General features: G+C 44.5%; 1 protein-coding gene across 3 annotated transcripts in view; it reads right to left on the reverse strand.

Moving 5' to 3' along the window:
• CPPED1 (calcineurin like phosphoesterase domain containing 1) overlaps positions 1-20,810 on the reverse strand; it is a 150,887-nt gene that overhangs the window by 117,868 nt on the left and 12,209 nt on the right. For 2 of the 3 annotated variants that reach the window (XR_010323638.1, XM_010597298.3), the window contains exon 2: positions 10,007-10,225. The exons of the other annotated variant lie outside the window; for it this stretch is intronic. Coding sequence is in view for 1 of the 2 variants with exons in the window: in XM_010597298.3 (XP_010595600.2) it covers positions 10,007-10,225 (219 nt within the window). In the remaining variant the exon portion in view is untranslated. The remainder of the gene's footprint in view (positions 1-10,006; positions 10,226-20,810) is intronic. 3 annotated transcript variants of the gene reach the window in all.

Below are 20,810 nucleotides of genomic sequence, written 5' to 3' on the forward strand. Positions count from 1 at the left end.
TCAAGTAATTTTGAAAGCGTTTTGATAACTGCATTTCAATATAATTGGTTTCCTTTGAAATCCTATGCATTTTATTTTATGCCTTTAAAAACAGTATTCTGAGATGTGGTCCAGAGGCTTCACCAACCTGCCAAAGGGGTTCAAGGGCACAAAAAAGGCTAAGACACTGCCTTTGCTCCCTAGTGCTGCTGTAACAGGAATACCACAAGTCTGCTGCTAAACAACAGAAAGTTATTTCCTCACAGCTCTGGAAGCTGCAAGTCTAAATCAGGGTCTTGGCGGTGTTGACTCCTTCCTTGTTGGTAGCCCTGGGCGTTCCTTGGCTTCTCCCATTTGTGCTTGCTCATCTCTGTGTTGCTCTTTATGTAACTCAGAAGTGATTAGGTTTAAGACGCACCCTACACTGGTATAACCTCAACTGATCGGTTGTTACATTAGATTGTATCTAATGGTGATCACATTGCATTAAATGTGATTATATCCACAGGTATAGGGGTGAGGATTCCAATATCTATTTTGGGGGGGACACAATTCAACCCATAACAGACAATCTGATGTGGAGCAAGGAGTTAACACAGCCGGCATCGGGGGCAGCTCCTGTGCACGAGGCGTGGGAGGGTGATCACCATTCCCAGCCATGCTGCTTCTGATCACACACCTAATCAGAAACAACTTTTCCAGTAATGCGCCAAGCTCCCTAATTAGTAATATTAGGTAAATTAGCGCCAACCACTTTCAATCAGGATCAGCAGAAGGGAGGTATTGTCACTGATTGCTTGGATGCTTTAATGATGCTTATAGTAGATGTGAGGTAGCAGAGGAGCCAAGGGGCTCAGCATTTGGCCTGTGCACGACCTGCAAGAAAATCTGGGCGCTGTCAGCTGGGCCACTCAGGGGCCTGGTGACACTACAGCTATGGTGCGGAGTTACTCATGTAACTCCCCTTTTATGTTTCTGTCTGTTAAACTGTAAATTGTCTTTGAATCTTGGCATTTCTTGGAGATAGGAGTAGGCACTTAAAAAAAAACAAAACACTTAAGGCTAATTATAAAGCTGAGAAAACCAATGTGAAATAACTGAGCTTCTTAAAAAAAAAAAAAACACAAATCATACTGTAATATGGACGAAAAGGGCTTCAGTTCAATGGAAACTGTCTGGGTCCCTACGACGCTGTAGGCAGTGCAGAGCCGTATCTCTTGCACAACAGGGACTCCGGATGTACAAAGGGGACAATAAGGAGGAAAGGGCTGGTCAGTCCCTGCAAGACAGCCCCAGCGAATCAGAAAGCAAAGTGGCTGGTGCGCATGCTAAAGCAGGTCCCAAGCCTGGCCGCAGAGATTCCACCTTGACTTTGGGCAATGAAGCCCAAAGAAATACTTACATGAGTACAAAAGACCGGTGTCGAGGATGCTCACGGCAGCATTAGTCAGATTAGCCTCAACCTGGTACAAAGAGACTGTCCCTCCTAGTAACACCAGGAGAGAGAATTAAGCAATTAGGAGATCCCAGTCCACAGAATGCAATGCCGCTATTAAAAGCCTGACGCAGACCTATACGCACTGACATAAAAAGATTTCCCAGACGGAGAGAAGGGAGAAAAGCTAGTCACGGAACAATGTGCACAGCATGACCACATTTACATTTTTAGAAAGGCTGCTTACGTACACATACGCTTTCAACAATAGTGCCTCTGAGGGAAGGAAGGTGGGGGAGGAGGTTTTCATGGTATATTCTAGATTTTCAATCTTTGCAAAGAGAATGTATTCACCTACTACTTGCATAATCCAAAAATCTGATACAATAATAATAAAGCACTCATATCTACCCAAGTCTGAACCCTATGAAAGATGAGAATGACAACACAATGTAAGAAATAATTTATGTTCTAGAAAACCCTATGGGGTAGACCTACTCTGTCAAATGTTGTCATTACGAGTTGAAAATCCACTTGACAGCAACTAACAGTATTTCTTATTTCTACGTCAAGCAGGGACTTTTGTTCTGTTTTATTCACTGATGTGGGCAAAGCATCTAGCACAGTGCTTGGCACAGAGCAGGCACTCAATGCAGATTTGCTAAGGGATGATTTATTCATTTCAGAAGTCTGTACTGGGTGCCTACCATGCACTGGATACTTCATGAGAATCATGGGAAACATAACAGCGATTTATTTTATCTGCAATTCACTGAACAACTTCCATGTGCCCAACATGGGAGTTGTTCAGTGGACTGCAGAATTGGGTGATGAATGAAAACACACACCAATATACACACACGCACACACACACGCGCGCGCGTGCGTTCAATCACTTAAGAATTAAGCTTGGGGCAGGTGAACTTGTGGAGGTTGGACGAATGAGATAAGGCCCTTTCCTGGCCAGAGCCTTAATCCTAGCTTTGGTTTTCAAAATTATGTCTCTGAGGCTTTTGCTTATCAGAGTCTGGCTTGTACCAGAATTATGTTCATGTGCCTGTGCCTGCCTGCTCGAGGAAAATGAATCCTCGTTATGCGAATAATGGAAGGACAAATGGCTCTATCTTCTATCTGAAGCCCAACATACCAAAGCATTCTATGTTTGCTCAGTGACTTTATTTCCCAAGTCTATATATTAATCAAGAAGCCTTGGTGACACAGTGGTTAAGTGCTCGGCTGCTAACCAAAAGGTTGGTGATTTGACCCCACCAGCCACTCTGTGGGAGAAAGATGTGGCAGTATGCTTCCATAAAGATTACAGTCTTGGAAACCCTATGGGGCAGTTCTGTCCTACAGGGTCACTCTGAGTTGGAATCAACTCAGTGGCAACAAGTATGGTTTTTGGTTTTATGCATTAATCACAGAATTAGAAATTGCCAAGCCAGGAAGGAGTCTTTATGGTCATTTGGCTATTGGGTTTATCTGGATCTCAGCCCTGCCCTTCACATCTAAGTGAAGGTGAGGGATTGCTAAGCTACATGAAAGAGAAATTCTCAGGTCTCCTTATAGGCCCTTTCCCCATGGAAAAACCACAATTCCACTTATCAGTCATTCCACTTTACATTCCCCTAGTGTCTCCCATTCTTCACCACCACTCCATTGATTCCTCTACTCCCCAGCCTTTCCCAGCTGTATCTGCAGGAGCCCAGCCCTCCTCTACCTTGAAGTTGTGACTCTTCAACCTCAGTGGATTATCCTGCACTTATCTATGGCAAACACCACCTTCCTGCATGCATGTTCTTCTCCAGTTTCTCAGAATCATTTCTCAATTCCATTTTCATACTAAGCCACTTGGTCCCAACAGAAATGGTCCTAAAAATTAAGATATAAGACATCTGGGACCATTTTAACTTTGAAACTAAAATGTAGTCACCGTGCGATGAAAGTGCAGAAGGTAATGTGAGGAAGTACATTAAGTAAGAGGGAGGAGACAGCCTCCTGCTTCTACTGATGAAAGGCTTCTTCACCTCTAAGTCCAACATTATCAATATCACAAATCCATAAGCGCTCATCCAAAAGCTTCTGGTCCAGAACTGTTTTGAAATTCAGAGTTTTCAAATGTTACAATAGTAATAAAGTACACTGAGCATGTATTAAGTAATACCCCAAGCTGGGCCAGGGCACCACACGTAATGGAACACAGTAATATTTCTCTAGCAAAACATGAATATTCTAAGTAGGATAAATAACAACTATAAATAGCCACATGTCTGTTTGGGTCAGTTTGCTGCCAATTGAAGTTGGTTTCAAACTTAAGAAAAAGCTCTCGGTTATCAGAGCTTTCTGAACTTTGGGATGGCAGATGAGTACACATGTACTATGACCCGAGTCAACACATCAATACTTGCTCTCCCGAACATTTCACGTAACGAACCGTTTTAGCATGTATGTGTAGCTGTTTTCTTGAATATGTTGTTCTGCTTTGGAAGTCCTGCATAGCAGAGGTCAAAAGGAGTCCTGGTGGTGCAGTGGTCAAGAGCTCGGCTGCTAATTGAGAAGTCCCTGCTTCAAACCTACCAGTCGCTCCATGGGAGAAAGATGTGGCAGTCTGCTCCCATAAAGATTATGACTTGGAAACCCTATGGGGCAGTTCTACTCTGTCCTATAGGGTTGCTATGAGTTGAAATCGACTATATGGCACACAACAACAACAGGTGGTACAAACAGTTAATGTGCTTGGCTGCTAACCAAAAGGCTGGAGGCTCAAGTCCACCCAGAGGCACCTTGGAAGACAGGCCTGGCCAACTAATGACAAAAAACGAGCCACTGAAAACCCTGCGGAGCACAGTTCTACTCTGACACACTTGCGGTCTGATGAGTTAGAGCAGACTTGGTTGTTATTTTAAAAACAAAACAAAAAACATACACACTTTTAAGCACTTCACTTTGAAAGCTGAGCATGGTAAGTCTAAAGTAATGACTGTTGTTGTTGTTGTTAGGTGCCGTTGAGTTGGCTCCAACTCATAGCAACCCTATGCACAACAGAACGAAACACTGCCCAGTCCAAGCCATCCTTACAATCAGTGTTATGCTTGAGCTCATTGTTGCAGCCACAGTGTCAATTCACCTCGTTGAGGGTCTTCCTCTTTGCTGCTGACCCTGTACTCTGCCAAGCATGATGTCCTTCTCCAGGGACTGATCCCTCCTAACAACATGTCCAAAGTATATAAGACACAGTCTCGCCATCCTTGCCTCTAGGGAGCATTCTGGTTGTGCTTCTTCTAAGACAGATTTGTTCGTTCTTTTGGCAGTCCATGGTATATTCAATATTCTTCGCCAACACCACAATTCAAAGGCGTCAACTCTTCTTCGGTCTTCCTTATTCATCGTCCAGCTTTCACATGCATATGATGTGATTGAAAATACCATGGCTTGGGTCAGGCGCACCTTAGTCTTCAAGGTTACATCTTTGCTCTTCAACACTTTGAAGAGGTCCTTTGCAGCAGATTTACCCAATGCAATGCGTGTTTTGATTTCTTGACTGCTGCTTCCGTGGCTGTTGATTGTGGATCCAAGTAAAATGAAATCCTTGACAACTTCAATCTTTTCTCCATTTATCATGATGGTGCTCATTGGTCCAGTAGTGAGGATTTTTGTTTTCTTTATGTTGAGGTGCAAGCCATATTGAAGGCTGCGATCTTTGATCTTCAAGTAATGATAGTCTCTTGCTAAATACCATTACCTTTTAACAGTTGAAAGGGATTTTCACAAACCACTTGAAAAGACTCAAGAATTATATGTAATACACCCCAACATAGAAAACATAGGGCCTTGTGCATTTTAGTCTACTAACTGCCTCTCAAGGAGCCCTGGCATAGTGGTTAAGTGCTATGGCTGCTAACCAAAAGGTCGGCAGTTTGAACCCACCAGCTGCTCCTTGGACACCCTATGGAGCAGCTCTACTCTGTCCTATAGGGTCACTATGACTCAGAATCAACTGGATGGCAATGGGTTAAATGCCTCTCAAACTTTATTGCCCATTAGGACTCACCTGGAGGTCTTGTTAAAATGCTGATTCTGACTCACTAGGTCTGGGTGGGGCAGCAATTCTGCAATTTTAACAAACTCCCAGGGGTGTTGCTGCTGCTCTGGGACCACTCTTTCAGTAGCGAGGCTGTAGTAGAAACTGCATGGGGTTTGGAAAGAGATGCACTTCAGACAGATTCTGGCTCTACCACTTACAACTTAACTGCTCTGAGCCAGTTCCTCCATCAGTTAAAAAGGAAAGAATGACAATACCTCCTTCTCAAGGTTGTTAAGGCATAGGTGAGGCAGCAGCACAATTCAGACCCTGGTTCCATGCCATGCCACCCTGTGACAGGCTAACAGCCCTCAAAGATGTCCAAGTCCTAATCCTTGGAACCTATAAATGTTACCGCACCTGGCAAGGGGGAATTTGCAGGAGTGACTGAGTTAAGGATCTTGATATGGGGAGATTACCCTGGATGATCCACGTGGGCCCATTGTAATCACACGGGTCCTTATAAGAAGGAGACAGGAAGCCCAGAGTAATAGAAGATTTATGAATAGAAGCAGAGGTTAGAGAGGGGAAGATGTTATGTTGCTGGCTTTTCAGATGAAAAAAGGGGCCGCAAGGCAAGGAACATAGGAGGCTTCTAGAGGCTGGAACTCCCAAAAGGGTTGCAGCCCTGTAGACCCATTCTAGATTTCTGACCTCCAGAACTGTAAGACAATAAATGTGTGCTGTTTTATGGCACTAGGACTGTGGTAATTTGTTATAGCAACAATAGGAAAGCAACACACCATCTACTGAAATAATGCTACTGCAGGCTTGCCTCACATTACAGAACAGAGGAGTGCCTGAGGCTACCCAACAACTGAAACCAAATCATGGACCAGTTGCACCAAGTGGAGGTCAATACATAAAGAAGTTCAAGGAGACTTCATATCAAGGGAAGAATTTGTCCTATGTTATGTTTTGTTTGGTTATGACAAGGTTTAATAAGCAGGGACACATGTATTAATAACACAAACTATTCCGAAGGCTCAATGGAACCTCCTTGTACTCTAACTGTATCATCACACTCCGATTCGTCAGCTTCACATGAAATTGCTGCTATCTAACAAGGCTCCTGGGGACAATATCTGTGGGTCGACGCTTCGACGTCAGTGAGACCAAATTAAGTCACCTTGGGCTAGAGAGTCAAGGACTGAAAATCAATGCTCTCAATATTTGCACAGATCTTCATTTACTATTTTTAACGTGGCTTATTCCATACAGCAGCTCTGAAAAATAAAAAAATACCAAGATGACCAAAAAATATCCACAAATGAAACGTGTTTCAAAACTAAATGGGTGCTGTCCCAAACAAAGAAAACGTGCATTTCTTAGGTGTTTTTCTATGAGCCTTGCCACCAGTGGCTTCCGCCCCTTGTTGATGCTTGCTGCTGTCAAGCTGGCCCCTGACCCATGGTGACCCTATGCACAATGGAAGGAAAGGTGCCCGGTCCTGTGTCACTCCCATGATCATTTGCAGACTGGACCACTGTGATTCCACAGGATTTTCATTAGTTGATTTTTGGAGGTAGATCGCCAGGCTTTTCTTCCTAGTCCAGCTTAATCTGGAAGCTCCACTGAAACCTGTTCAGCAGCATAGCAACATGCAAGCCTCCACTAACAGAGGGGTGGTGGCTGCTCATGAGCCTGGGCAGTAATCGAACCTGGGTTTCCCACATGGAAGCTGAAAGCTCTACCTCTGAACCACCACTGCCCCTTACCATTCATGTTTTTGCTCTTCCCCTACCAGACTCTAAGCTCCATGAAGGACCTGCCTTCTCATTTCCACGGTTAAATTCACAGCAGCTAGCACTGTAATTGACAGTTTGCACACAATAAATACTTCCGGATGAATGAATATTATGATTGATATCTATAATGGAAGGGCTTATTATTTTTATTATAAAAGCATTACTCCTAAAAGTTGTTTTTCTGCATTTTGAACTTAAATCTACTTGGCTAAAATATTATTTATGGTGGAATTAAAAGTATGCTTTCTGATTTTATCTGCCTATTAATTATATGCATTTGATAATTAACAAAGTGCTAAGTAGTCAAAGCAAATAATTACTTTTCTAGTGTCTGCCCTGCCTCTGAGCTGAATGAGAGGGAAGCCACGTACTGCATATTAAAAAACGGTAACTAGTTTTAAAACATTCTGTTTTATTTCAGGCCATAACATTCAAAACAGTTACAGTCCTTTCACTGGACTGGTTAGAACCCCGCGGAAGAGTTCAAATCTCCAGAACAGATATGGATTCTGCTTGGGTAGCACTAAATATAAAATAGACATTCAAAAGTTCACCAGTCCACATTTAGGAGGTCTTTTGACTACGTGGTAGGGTTGCTCATAAAAACTACATCTTTTAATTTATTTATGCTTCGTATATATTCAAGAAGCAATGAAATCACACGGAAAGCTTTTATTTTTAATCTTATTTTGAAATATGACTGAATACATTAACATAACTCAGAACAAATTGGTAAACATCTATAAGAACATGTTACATAATTCCAGTGAGTTCCATAACATTCTGTTTTTAAAGAAAAGAAACAGCTGGGCAGAAAAATGTTAAATTCTGAATCTTATTTTCAAGTGTCCAATGAAAGCAGAAGCTTACTCGCTATGTGATGCCACAGTGTCTAATGGGCCCTATGACTCCAAGGAAACCTTCTAACTGCAAACCAGGCAATTTGGAAGCAACATTGACCTGTTTGGTCAAGTAAGACATAAGCTTATCAGTCACTTCAATACTGTATAATCTCATCACTTGGGAACCCTCAGAAGTTGAGTCAGTTGCCAAAAGTAGCCAGGTTTTAGAAGCAGCTAAAATTTACCTTTCTACAAAACAAAACACAGGGCCATCCTCGTGAACGTGTTTCTGTACCGAGCTGCTGAGATATTCATCACGTGTGTGAAGGGATAGAGTTGTTAGCTCCTGTGCTATGTAGCCCCAGACTGTTGAGGTTTTAAATTTTTGCTGCTTCAAGAACTCTTGGCTTAGCAACTGAGGCCCTAAGGGGGTAAGGGGTTTGTCCAAGTTTGCCCAGTACATCAGTGGCAGACGTGGGGCTGGAATCCCGGTTTTCTCAGGCCTAGTTCAGGTCTTTGTCCACTGCCTTGTCTTCCCTCCTCCCCAGCCCACCATTCTTGTATAGGCCCAACACCAGGGCAGGCTGCTTCTCCAGGGACGCCATCACCAGGTTCAGCCTGGTGGGAGTCAATGATTTGGGCATGTCCAAATTCAAGACTTTATGCAAAATACAAATAAACAGAAAATCAGCAGTAGTCTGAGGGTTCTCTCTGCTGATTACACTCCCTGGGCTCTAGGGGGGGCAATTCTGGCTACCCTTTTTCCATTCTTCCATCTTCATTCAGGGTTCTGTTCTGGAGAGATATGTTACCAGACGAGTGAGTCTCGACAGGGAGGTATTAACGCACTCAGGCTTACTACACGGCACCTCAGTTTCTAAAGGAGGTAGATGACATCATAGCAGGACTCGGAGTTCGGGTGTACAAGGTAAAGATAGCCAGTAACAAACATCCATGGCCACTGCAGTGTTTTCAGCAATGGTCCTCAGGTCACGTCTGTCCCACTAAGCCAAGGGACATAGGTAAGGAGGCAGCGGTGGTCATCAGGGTCAGATCTATCTCCCTAATGGGCAGGGGCAGTCTCCTCTTGCTTCTACTTGCTTACGGGGCTTTATCACTGCCTGAGAGAAAAGAATATCAGAGTAGGAGGAAAAGGAAGAAAGTTCTAGAAGGCATCTGTTATTTTTGCACCTCCAGTATCTCATTTTTTATCCCATGGCTTTAGGGGGGATAGAAAACTGGCTTGGGATTTTGATTGGACCACCAAGAATAAGGTACTTTCTTTCTGCTGTGGTTTCTATAAAAAGGATATGAACCTAGAACTCCTAGGAGCCACCACCTAGAGAAAGCCCACATGAGAACAAAGTTAACCCATAGGAGAGCAGCACTGAGAGATGGAAACCACATCCTGATAACAACCTCTGAGCCCCTGGCTCCAGCCCAACCGAAGCTCAGGTCTACCTCTGGACTTTACAGTCCCATGAGGCAACATACGCATTTTCAAAAAAAAAGAATCCAGTTTAAGCTAGATTTCTGTCACTTGCAACTAAAAAGCACCGACCAACGCAGTAGAAATAAGTGTATGAGAAGGGGGAAGTGAGAGGGAGATTACATTTACGGAGCTTGTCCCCTGGAAGTGAAGGTGACACGCGAGGATCTGTGCCATTTTTCATATTAAGCTCAGATCATCAGAGCTGTAGCTCTGCCTAATTACCGTGATTAACCTCACCAAATGCTAAATGTAAAATGAGTGTGCATTTTCTGACGTTCAATGATACTGCAACAGTCATGATGAGAAGGAATAAGCCATTACAGCATAAAAGCTTCTTTTAAGCTTCATCTTTTTTTTTTTTCCTGCCCAAAGGTGGTCAGGGCTGACTGAAGAACAACAAAAGGTCACAACCAACAACCCAAGTTTTACCTGGCATGGCATGGATGAGGTCACCACACAAAACAAAGAATTTGGGTTTGGGGTTCAGCCTATTGATGGCTTGGACGGCTTGTTCGGTCAGACGGATCTCCGGGCCCCACTCGTCACCACCTTTGTCACAGTCTCCAACGGACCAGGCCTTCATCAGTCCAAACTGCGGGTCTGCTCCTTGGATGAAGTAGAATGGGCCTTTCCATTCCCTTTCCTTTTCTGGAAGAAAGGGAGGGAGGGAAGGAGGAAGGCAAGTGTTATACAATCTGTTAGGGAAAGCATCCAGGTTATCAGGTGTTATAGACTGAATTGTGTCCCCACAAAAAACATGCTGAAGTCCTAACACCTGTACCTGTGAATATGACCTTGTGTGGGGAAATAGGGTCTTTCTTTGAAGATATTATTAATAGGGTGGGTCCTAGTCCAGATCCCTTCTGAGTGGTGTCTTATTAAAGGGGAAAACACACACAGGGGGAGGAAAGCACTTAATCATCCATCTACAAGTCAAACAATGCCAAGGAATGCCAAGAAACTGAAAGAAACAAGGATCTTGCCCTAGAGCCCACAGAGAGAACACAGCCCTGCCAACTCCCTGAATTCAGACTTCTAGCCTCCAAAACTGTGAGAAAAGAAACTTCTGTTCTTTAAAGCCACCCACTTTGTGGGATTTTGTTAGGGCAGCCGTAGGAAACTAAGACATCATGTGAGTAGATACAATATTTTTCTTAAGTAGGTCATTTTATAATAACAAGCTGCTGTTCAAACATACCATTTCCTTGTCATAGTCTAGAGGATTTTGATTTATACTAATTATGCCTGGGACCTAGTGAGTCCCAAAGGCCAGGGGAAAGACACGTGGGCCGCTACAGCAATGTGGCCAAGCTGCTTGTTTAAAAATGTGACAGCCAAAACGAAGAACAGAGCCACAACAGAACACTGTATATAGGAGGATATTAATGTTCAATAAGAGTCTCCTAATTAGAATTAAAAATACCAAAGAGTGAATGTTGCCAGAAGTATTATATTTAAATTACTAGGTGAAGTGCTTTCAAGTCTTTTATGCCAAGCTTAATGGCGCAATCTGCAGTGTTTAGGGGGATGTGACGGGATTTTAATTATAAAACTTGGAGCTCAGAAAGTCTGGCTATCTGGTGGGAAAAGCAGTGCCAGAAATGAAATCTTGAAATGAGTTAGTCAATGTGGGAAAAAAAAATTGAAGCTAACATTTCAAAGGGAGCTTGATGTGGGCATACTTGGGGTGTGAGGCTCGGCAGTGGAGGGGGGGTTCTTTTTGGAACTGGCTCTGGGTTTCCTGAAGCGAGATTATCAGGCTTGCTCTCCTTCTGGTTCTGCCAGGATGAAGCTTTGCGGGCTGCAGGTCTCTACCCTCATACCCTGTGAGAATTACAAGCAGACGCCTGCTTCTGCAGAGCCGGGCTAGCCAGGAGTGGGCCTGGAAGCCTGTGGGTTTCAAACTTTTTTTTTTTTTTTGGGCCAGGAATCCTTTCTTCTGACAAAATCTTCCATGGCAGACCAATGCTGAAAACACGAAAAACCGAGCTGTTCTGATGGGCCAGCATCTGGAGCTTCGCTGAGCCAAGTAGATGTGGGAACACAGCAGCCCCCTCATTTATCCTCTGAGGAAACTGAGGCACACAGAGAGGTGACATGGCTTGCCTCATAACCCACCAACAGAGATAAAACTACCCCACAATACTAAGCCTGTTTTTTCTTTTTTAATAGATTAATATATTATGCTTGTTAACAGAATAAATGGCATTTTCTTATAATTTCCAGAGAGCTCCTTGGAGTCATTTCATGTCTGTGTGTTTGAGTCATTCATTGATTCAATAAGCATCCACTGAGAGCCTATTGTTTGCCAGCCAGCACGTAAGGGGCTGGCGACAAATGGGTGACCAAGAAAGACGAGGTCCCTGCCCCCTCGGGGTTCTGCTCTCCTGGGGAACGCAGATAACCAACAAGGAAATAAGCAGGGAGCAGAATCAGGGCGTGCTGAGGGCTATGCGGAGGATAAAGAGGGAAGCAATGACCGATTTAAATTAGATGGACAGGGACTGAGCTGTCCCCCCACTATTCAACAATCCTGCCAACAGCCATGTGAGTGAATGCAGAAGTGGGTCCTCTCTTGTCAAGCCTTCAGATGAGACCACGGGCCCAGGTGACCCCTCGATTGCAACCTTGTGAGAGGCCCTGAGACAGAAGAACCCAGCTCCGCCATGGCCAGATTCCTGACCTACAGAAACCCTGAGATAATACATTCTTGTTGTTTTAAGTCACAATTTCTGGAGTAATTAGTTACAGAGCAGAAAACAGCTAATACACTACGACTCAGACATTAGAGACAAAGGGTCAGAAAGACAGGAAGACTTCTTGGAGAGTTGGAGGCTGATGCCACGAAAAACTGAGTTTCTGCATTATGTTTCAATGTGAATTGTCAACATCATTTATTTATTTTACTTGAATAATAACCTTTTTACACCAATAGATCCTTTTAGCTCCGATCCTATTTCTGAAGCAGTGTGCAGAACCGTTTAATTAGAACTAGATCAGAGAGGTGATCGTCACCCCAAGGTTGCAGCATAAATCAACCTCCTACAACACACAGGTTTATAAACTGTTTTCCACAGCAAACGTCTGAACAATTACTGTTTCCCACGATGAACAGTCATCGTCTCAAAAAGTCAATAGTCCTTGGAGCTATTAAAATAAATCTTTCACTATTACTTATTTACTTCGTAAAAAACTTGGAAGGAATCTCAACCTTATGACAAAGTACAAAACAAAAAGATTTGATTTAAAATGAATGACAGCCAGCATATCAATCTTCCATCTACCTTAACTATCTAACAGAGACAGTTTGTTGACTCAGTGCTCTGTGTGCTTAAAGCACCTGGGTCCTCTTACAGTTTCTGCTCCAGAAGCATGTGGTCTTCGGGCTCATCTTGATTTTAATCAAGGCTGAATTAAAAATATTTGGGGCTTATAAATCTTAGTTCTAGAGGGAGGAAACTTTTTGTAGATCTATACCTTCCCTATCCCCCAAAATCCATCTGTCAGTTTGTCATACTGTGGTGGCTGGCATGTTGCTATGATGCTGGAAGCTATGTCACCAGTATTTCAAATACTAGCAGGGTCGCCCATGGTTGACAGGTTTCAGCAGAGCTTCCAGACTAACACAGACTAGGAAGAAAGGCCTGGAGAGCTACTTCTGAAAATTAACCGATAGAAACCCTATGGATCACAACGGAATATTGTCAGATAGAGTGCTGGACATCAGTAGAAAAAAACAATCACTAGAGAAGGACATCGCGTTTGGTAAAGCAGAGGGCCAACAAAAATGAGGGAAACCCTCAATGAGGGGGACTGACACAATGGCCACAAGAATGGACTGAGGCCTATCGACAATCATGGAGCTGGCTCAGGACTGGGCAATGTTTCTTCTATTGTACACGGGGTCGCCATGGCAGCTAACACCACCACTCAAAAGGGCAGCTTTTTAAGTTATGAAAGTAAATTCTTAACAATATTTGCATTAAATTATTTCGCCAAAGGCCAGTGCTACCCTCAGAACAGGGCACAGGTATTAGTTGACTGATATCTCCAGGAGCCAGGGAGGGCTTCTGAGGCCATTCCTTTCAGGGCAAAGCAGGTATCTGGTACTAGCACAGTCCATCTTCCCCCTGGGATCCCCTGGCAGCACTGTTCTGACAGTTCTGTCCATGGAGGCATGGATACACTGAGGTCCATTCCTGAAGCACCCTGCCACACAATCAAAGCATTTTTAATTACTGGGATGGGAGGGGTAGGAGGAGAGACACTCAGGGATCTGAATTTTTTTTTTTTTTTCATTTTCTTGAACAAAGAGCTTAAATATGAGACTGCCTGGTTAAACAGTAGCTGCCTGACACCCTTCATTAAGGAGGGAGAAGGCAAGGATGGCAAGAGAGCATCAGAGAGGCAGCTGCACATGGGCACAGAGAGGGCAGGGCTGGGCCAACAACCTCACTTCTCAAAGTGTGGCCTGTGGGCCAGCAGCGTCAGCATCACCTGGGAGCTTGTTAGAACAGCAGACTCTCCTGGAGACAACCCCGACCCACTGAGCACAAGCTGCATTTTAACAAGTCCCAGGTGATCCATGTGCACATCGATGTCTGGGAAGTGCTGGCCCACAGCTAATGAAGGAACTCTGCTGGCTGGCAGCTCAAGTGACTTTGATAAGAAACAGATACAATGTGATTTCTGTTTCCCTTAACTGAAGTAATGTCGTGGAGGGATTTTTGTTGTTAGTGCTAGTGCATTTTTGGCTTGGTTTTGTTTTGCATATTTTCCTATTCATTTTTAAGTCCCTGCCTATGTCCCGCTCAGGCAGTTGTTCCTAACCATTTCACCGTTAAAGAGAAAGAAAAAAAAAATCCATTGCCGTAGAGGCGATTCTGACTCATAGCAACCCCACAGGACAGAGCAGAACTGCCCCACTGAGTTTCCAAGGAGCGCCTGGTGAATTCGAGCTGCTGACCTTGTGGTCAGCAGCCATAGCACTTAACCACTGCATGCCACCAGCGTTTCCAACCATTTCTCAGTGTTACCCCATTATTATCCAATCATTACCCTTTAAATTGCGCATTTAGTCCATCCCAGGGAGGCTGGAAGGCTCATTTACATAAGCCCACTTCTTCCCACCTAAGCATTGGAAACTGTCAGGACTGGGGAGATTCTTAAGGAACGCTGGTGGCACACTGATTAAGCACTTGGCTGCTAACCGAAAGAATAGTGGTTCAAACCAACCAGCCGCTTCGCAGGAGGAAGAAGTGTCAGTCTGCTTCTACAAAGATTAAACCCACTGCTATCAAGTTGATTCCAACTCATAGTGACCCTACAGGACAGAGGAGGACTGCCCCATACGGCAGTAATCTTTATGGAAGCAGATTGCCACATCTTTCCCCCACGGGGCAGCTGGTGGGTTCAAACCACTTTGCCCCCAGGGCTCCTTTCCGTAAAGATGACAGCCCTGGAAACCCTACGGGGCAGTTCTACTCTGTCCTAAAGTGTCCCTAAATGAGTCGGAATCGACTTGACCACAACAGGTTTGGTTTGGTTGGATGGATTCTTAGATTTACTCTAGCCAACCCTCTCACTGAACCAAGGGAGGATACCAAGGCCTGGCTAGAGACCTTTATCATGGCTCAGGTGTTCACGGTCACACGGTTAGGAGCAGCCACTTCTGCCAAAGAGCAGTCAGAATCTTGGTGCTGCTGGGCTGACCCAGAGAGGGGAGAGCCAACAAGATGGATGTGCCTTGGGCTGCCTGCAAGGTGTTCACCTTGATAAAGACATTTTGTCTCCAAAAAGTTCCCCTCAAGTGGAAGGTCTTGGTGAATAAGATGACTGCATACAAAGATAATGTTGGCAGGGCTCCAGCTTGTTTCCTGGAGGCAGGGTGCTCACAGTCTCTGCCAACAGCATGAGACCGATTCAGGGTACATGCAAGGCCCAGAACATCCATTGTCTGATGCTAACTGGTTATCTCCTCCAGAGATTCCAAACCCAAGGTCTGTGGACACGACACAATCTGGCTAGCAAATGTGTTCTGTCTGATCTACACAGTGTTTACAAAATTTTGAATTTGTTGCCAACATTTTTAATTCATGGTTTCACATATATACCTGGCTTTCTGGATTCTCTTGGAGAATTTGGCCACGCAGGGACCAACTGGAGCATGCCAACCATTGGCTAGGGCTGAGCAGTGACTGCCCCTTTACATGAGGCCCCATGCTCTGGAATTCCCCACAGTCCACACCTGGCCTAATTCAACTGCCTGGCCCATGTGTGCACTTGAGATGAAGAGCCCTTATCTATAGCAACCTTCCATTTTGCACAGAATGAAAAAGAGAAGACCCAGCAAGGTAAGTACCTTGATCAGTATCTAACAAAGGTAAGAGGCAGAATCAGGCTCCAGCTCTATTACACCACAGAGCCATGAATTCAGGGCAGGTATTACAGGTGAGTGAGATTACAAAGAAGACTATCCAGTTAGAAGAAGTGTTGATGTCTGCTCAAACGACAAGCCAGAAACACCAACCTCTAGGTTACCATCATTTTCTTAATCAGATTTTAAAATTAATTTTTAAAAGAAAAAATTGGCTTTGGAAAGAAAGTTGATTCATCCGTAGTATGGACAGTAACAAGACCGGGCCACTTCCAAATTTCATCTAACAGAGCCTGTCATAGAAACCATCTTTTAAAAGTGAGGAGTAAAAAGTAGATTTTGGGAAGTGGTATTGATCTAGGGACAGAAAAGGTCGCAGTCTTTTTTTAAGCATTATCAGCTGCAAAGCAATTGTACACAGAGAACAATCTTAAACACCTTTAAGAATCCACATAAATGTCTTACCATTAACCCTTCCTACAGGACTATTTGGGGGAGCAGTAGGTCAGTGGTAGATTCCCTCCTTCCATGTGAGAGAACCAGGTTTGATTCCTGGCCAGTGCACGTCACGTGCAGCCACCACCGGTCTGTCAGCACAGGCTTGCATGTTGCTGTGATGCTGAACAGGTTTCAGTGGAGCTTCCAGACTAAGACTAGGAAGAAAGATGTGGCAATCTTCTTCTGAAAATCAGCCAGTGAAAACCCTATGGATCACAACAGTCAGACTGTAAAGATGGCACAGGACCAGGCAGTGTTCTGCTCCGTTGTGTATGGGGTTGCTGTGAGTTAGGGGCCAACTTGATGGCAGCTAACAGCAACAACACAAGATTATATATGTGTCAATATCCTGCCTGAAATACTGATATGCAAATTACAATCACTTCTCATAGTTTGCACTTTTAGTATCACCAATTAAGTGTTCTCTTGGATTTTCCTCTGCCAATATATTTTCTCTGACTCATTTTTATCATGCTTTTTCGGCATGTTTGTCAACTGTTAATCAAAACTGACTTTTTAATATATACTAAGAATTAGAAATTTCATTGATCCTTTTGCTATTACCAGCTAATCAATGACTAACCGTAATAAATGCACCTCTAAAAGCAAATGACTCACGATTTCATCACCCAACTGGGAAAAGGCCTAGGGAAGCCAACTCTGTGAGTAAATAACAACCCAACCCTATAATCATTTCTGCTCCTGGGATGTACAAAACCTGTTACAGGCAACCTCAAATGACTCAAGGTTGAAATCAGCAATAAGTAGCTTTCTCACATTTTCTAAATCTAGTTTGCCTTTTGGAAGTCAGTGGAAATGGTAAGATGCTGGTTAAGCAGCATGATTAACAAGATGCCTATCATTACATCATCTCGTTAAAAGAATATGATGTGTCCCACTTTGAGGGACCGAGTTGCTCGGGCTGGGGACCATGGTCTCAGGGAACATCTAGGTCAACTGGTATAATGTAGTTCACAAAGAAAATATTTCACATCCCACTTCGGTGAGTGGCGTCTAGGGTCTTCAAAGCTTGTAAGTAGCCATCTAAGATACATCTATTGGTCCCATCTGTCCGGAGCAAAGGGGAATGAAGAAAACCAAAGACAAAGGAAAATCATCTGCCCAAAGGACTAAAGGACTACATGAACCAGAGCCTCCACCAACCTGAACTCAGAAGAACTAGATAGTGCCCAGCTATCACCACTGACAGCTCAGACAGGGATCACAATAGAGAGTCCCAGACAGAAGAAAAATGTAGAATAAAATTCAAATTCATGAAAAAAGAACAGACTTAGTGGTTTGCCAGAGACTGGAGGAACCTCCTAAACTGGGGTACCAGGACAGCTCTATGCAGTTCTGCCTGGTGTTTACTCCTCCCCAGTCCATCTCAGGCAACCACTGCCGCTGTGACTCTTCTTAAAACTCTTACCCTGATCATCCAACTCTCCTGCTACAAAGCCATCGGCCTCCGATCTCCATGAGGAGGGGCCCATCGCTTTCCGTTTCCTGATATATTGCCAGGCTATATCACTCAGTCCCTGGCATGTGGTAGGCATTTGGAAAATTCTTGGCAAAGGAATAAAGTTCCTGCTCACTCTGGTATTTGGGGCTCTCCAAGGTAGCCCAAACACACCTATCATTGTTCCCACTAGGCCAGTGGTTATATTCCAGGGACAATTTTGACCCCCGGGGGACATTTAGCAATGTCTGGGGACATTTTGGTTGTCACATTGAGGGGAATGGGCTGCAAAGGCATCCAGTGGGCAGAGAGCTAGGAATGCTGCTAAACATCCTACAATGCACAGGACAGGCCCCCACAACAAAGAATTACCCAGCCCCAAATGTCAATACTGCTGAGGTTGAGAAACTCTGCACAAGACATACCACAGGATCCCTCCAAAGTGGACCATCATCTGCTCCCCAAAGTCACCCCATACTCCTCACCCCTTCCCCAGGGTATGCCCTCTAGCCTACCAACTCTTCTTTCTGGCTACAATTCTGTCTATCCTTCCCAGGCCCATCTCAAATGCTACCCCACCATAAAACCCGTCTCCCTCCCCTGTAAGCAGGTGCAGCTCTGCCTCCTTCCCTCACTCAGTTAGTATGTTCTGAGCACCCACCATATGTCACGTGACGAGCTAGTCACTGGAGACTCAAGTGCGCAAGGCCAACAGGGGGTAAGACCTTACAGAACAGTGGGGGAGACTGACAATAAACAATTAAATGACTATGTTCATCACACACTGGGACTATTACCATCTCAGAAGTAATCAGGGTGATCACGCGACCAGTGGGCTGGGAGCTCTGCTTTAGATGGAGTGCTGAGGCGACATGGGAGCAGAAATTTGAAGGGTGAGAAAGAGCCAAATATGGGAGGAGCGCCACACTGCTGGTGCAGGGCACAGCGTATGCAGACTCACCAAGGCCTAGTGTGGCAGTAAGGCTCAAGCGAGACACATAGGCTTGGTGAGGGGCTTAAAGCCCCTGCATGACTTTGGGTCTCCATTCCCTGAAGCCCTCACAATCCCAGTAGAGCCCAGGATTTACAGCTTGGGTACGTAAGTTCAAATCCCAGTTCCACCTTTTACCAACTGTGTAGCCTGATGCAAGTTCTTAAATCTCTCTGGGCCTCAGTTTCCTTATCTGTAAAGTAGGAATAGCAGCATCTACCTTAAAAGGGTTATTGTGAAGAATATATGCACTAATACATGTAAGGCATTTCGTCTTGGCACAGAGTAACTAGTCAAGTATGAGCTACTATTACCATGCCTGTTCAGGTGGTTCACTGGTAGAATTCTCGCCTTCCATGGGGGACACCTGGGTTTGATTCCCACGCAATGCACTCATGCACAGCACTTACAGTAACTTCAGGCTTTGTCTTAGCCCCTACTGCCCTTGTCTTAGCCTCTCCAGGAGATGGGAGGAGCCTTGTGGAGCCAGGACTACTGAAGTCTTGCCGGTGTCTTTTCTTCCCATGGGGCTCAGAAAATATTTGCTGATATATATTTATATGCTTTTGTCTTTAAATCTTTTCCTCTACATATTGTGGATATTTTAGTTATAAAACAGCAAAGACGGGTAGTTTTATAGCTGCCTGGAGGCTTTCTGGCTAAAGAGCAAATGCCAATGAAATGCAATTTCTGCAGTTTCCCAGAGTAGCAATCTGCACAGTGAATCACGACCTAAATGTCTTTAGCAATACCCCTCATCTTCTCTTGGGACTAATCTGATTTTAGTGGTAAAAAACAGTAGCAAGACAATATTCACCACTTTGGGACTCTTTCAGGTTTAACAATCTAAATGTCCCAACTATAAAACTGTCAGTTAATAGTGTCCTTCATTAGGTGTTGCCTAGGGCTAGGAGGGATAGGGGGTTGGGTGGCGATGACAGCTAAGGGGTGTGAGGTTTCTTTTTGGGGTGATGAATATGTTCTAAAATGGATTGCGGTGATGGCTGCCCAACTCTGTAACTATACTAAAAGCCACTGAATTGTGTACTTTCAATGGATGAATTAATGACGCTGTTAAAAACAGTGTCCTTCAGGACCCTCTCCCTCACCAAAGAATTAACTGTGACAGCAATATTCTCATAGTCTCCAAATTATCTGTCTTTAAGTACCAAGGCAAATTTACCCAACTTTTTTTTCCCTTGGCCTAAATTCACTCAAAGGGTAGTGTCTGAGACACGCGAAAGCTCCTGAGTCATGGTCTGGCAGCCACCCTTGCCATTCTAGGATGGAGAACCTGCCAAAATCTTCATCTGCAACCCTTCAGAGAAGTAAGGAAGCAGATGGGCCAGGACTACTTGGCCAAGCAGCTTTCAGCATCACTGGCTGTGGCCGGTGCTATTCTAGACAATGATTAAAAGGGGGGGGGGGGGGGAAGCTATTTCCAGAAGCTCTTACTTTCCAAAAGCAGAACTCAGTTTGGGATTTGCCTGTTTTTGTGGCTGCTCGCTGTGACTTCTTCCCCACACCCTTGTGTCCTCCTGCCAAGAGACCAGGTGGCTGCTGGCCCTGGCTGCACTTTGGGGAGAACTGGGAGAAGGCGTTCTCTCTGGGAAGAGGGACCCTGCGGGCAGCCACGAGGCTGGGCAAACAGAGCGCTGGGTGCAAAGTGCACGCATTCCTCGGGGCAGAGGCATCTCAGTGAGATGGTGCCTGCCTGGTCAGCAGAACCTCCTTCAGTGGATGCTTTTGAGTGTTCCAAAGGATTCTATTAATTTGGCTTTTCCTTTGTTTTGCCCACAAAGTAACGTGGTGTATGTGAGCTATAAAACCCAAAGCCAAACCCACTGCCAGTGATTCGATTCTGACTCATAGAGACCCCACAGGGTTTCCAAGGCTGTAAATCTCTATG

Source organism: Loxodonta africana, chromosome 12 (assembly GCF_030014295.1).
Source record: "Loxodonta africana isolate mLoxAfr1 chromosome 12, mLoxAfr1.hap2, whole genome shotgun sequence".
NCBI classification, from domain to species: domain Eukaryota; kingdom Metazoa; phylum Chordata; class Mammalia; order Proboscidea; family Elephantidae; genus Loxodonta; species Loxodonta africana.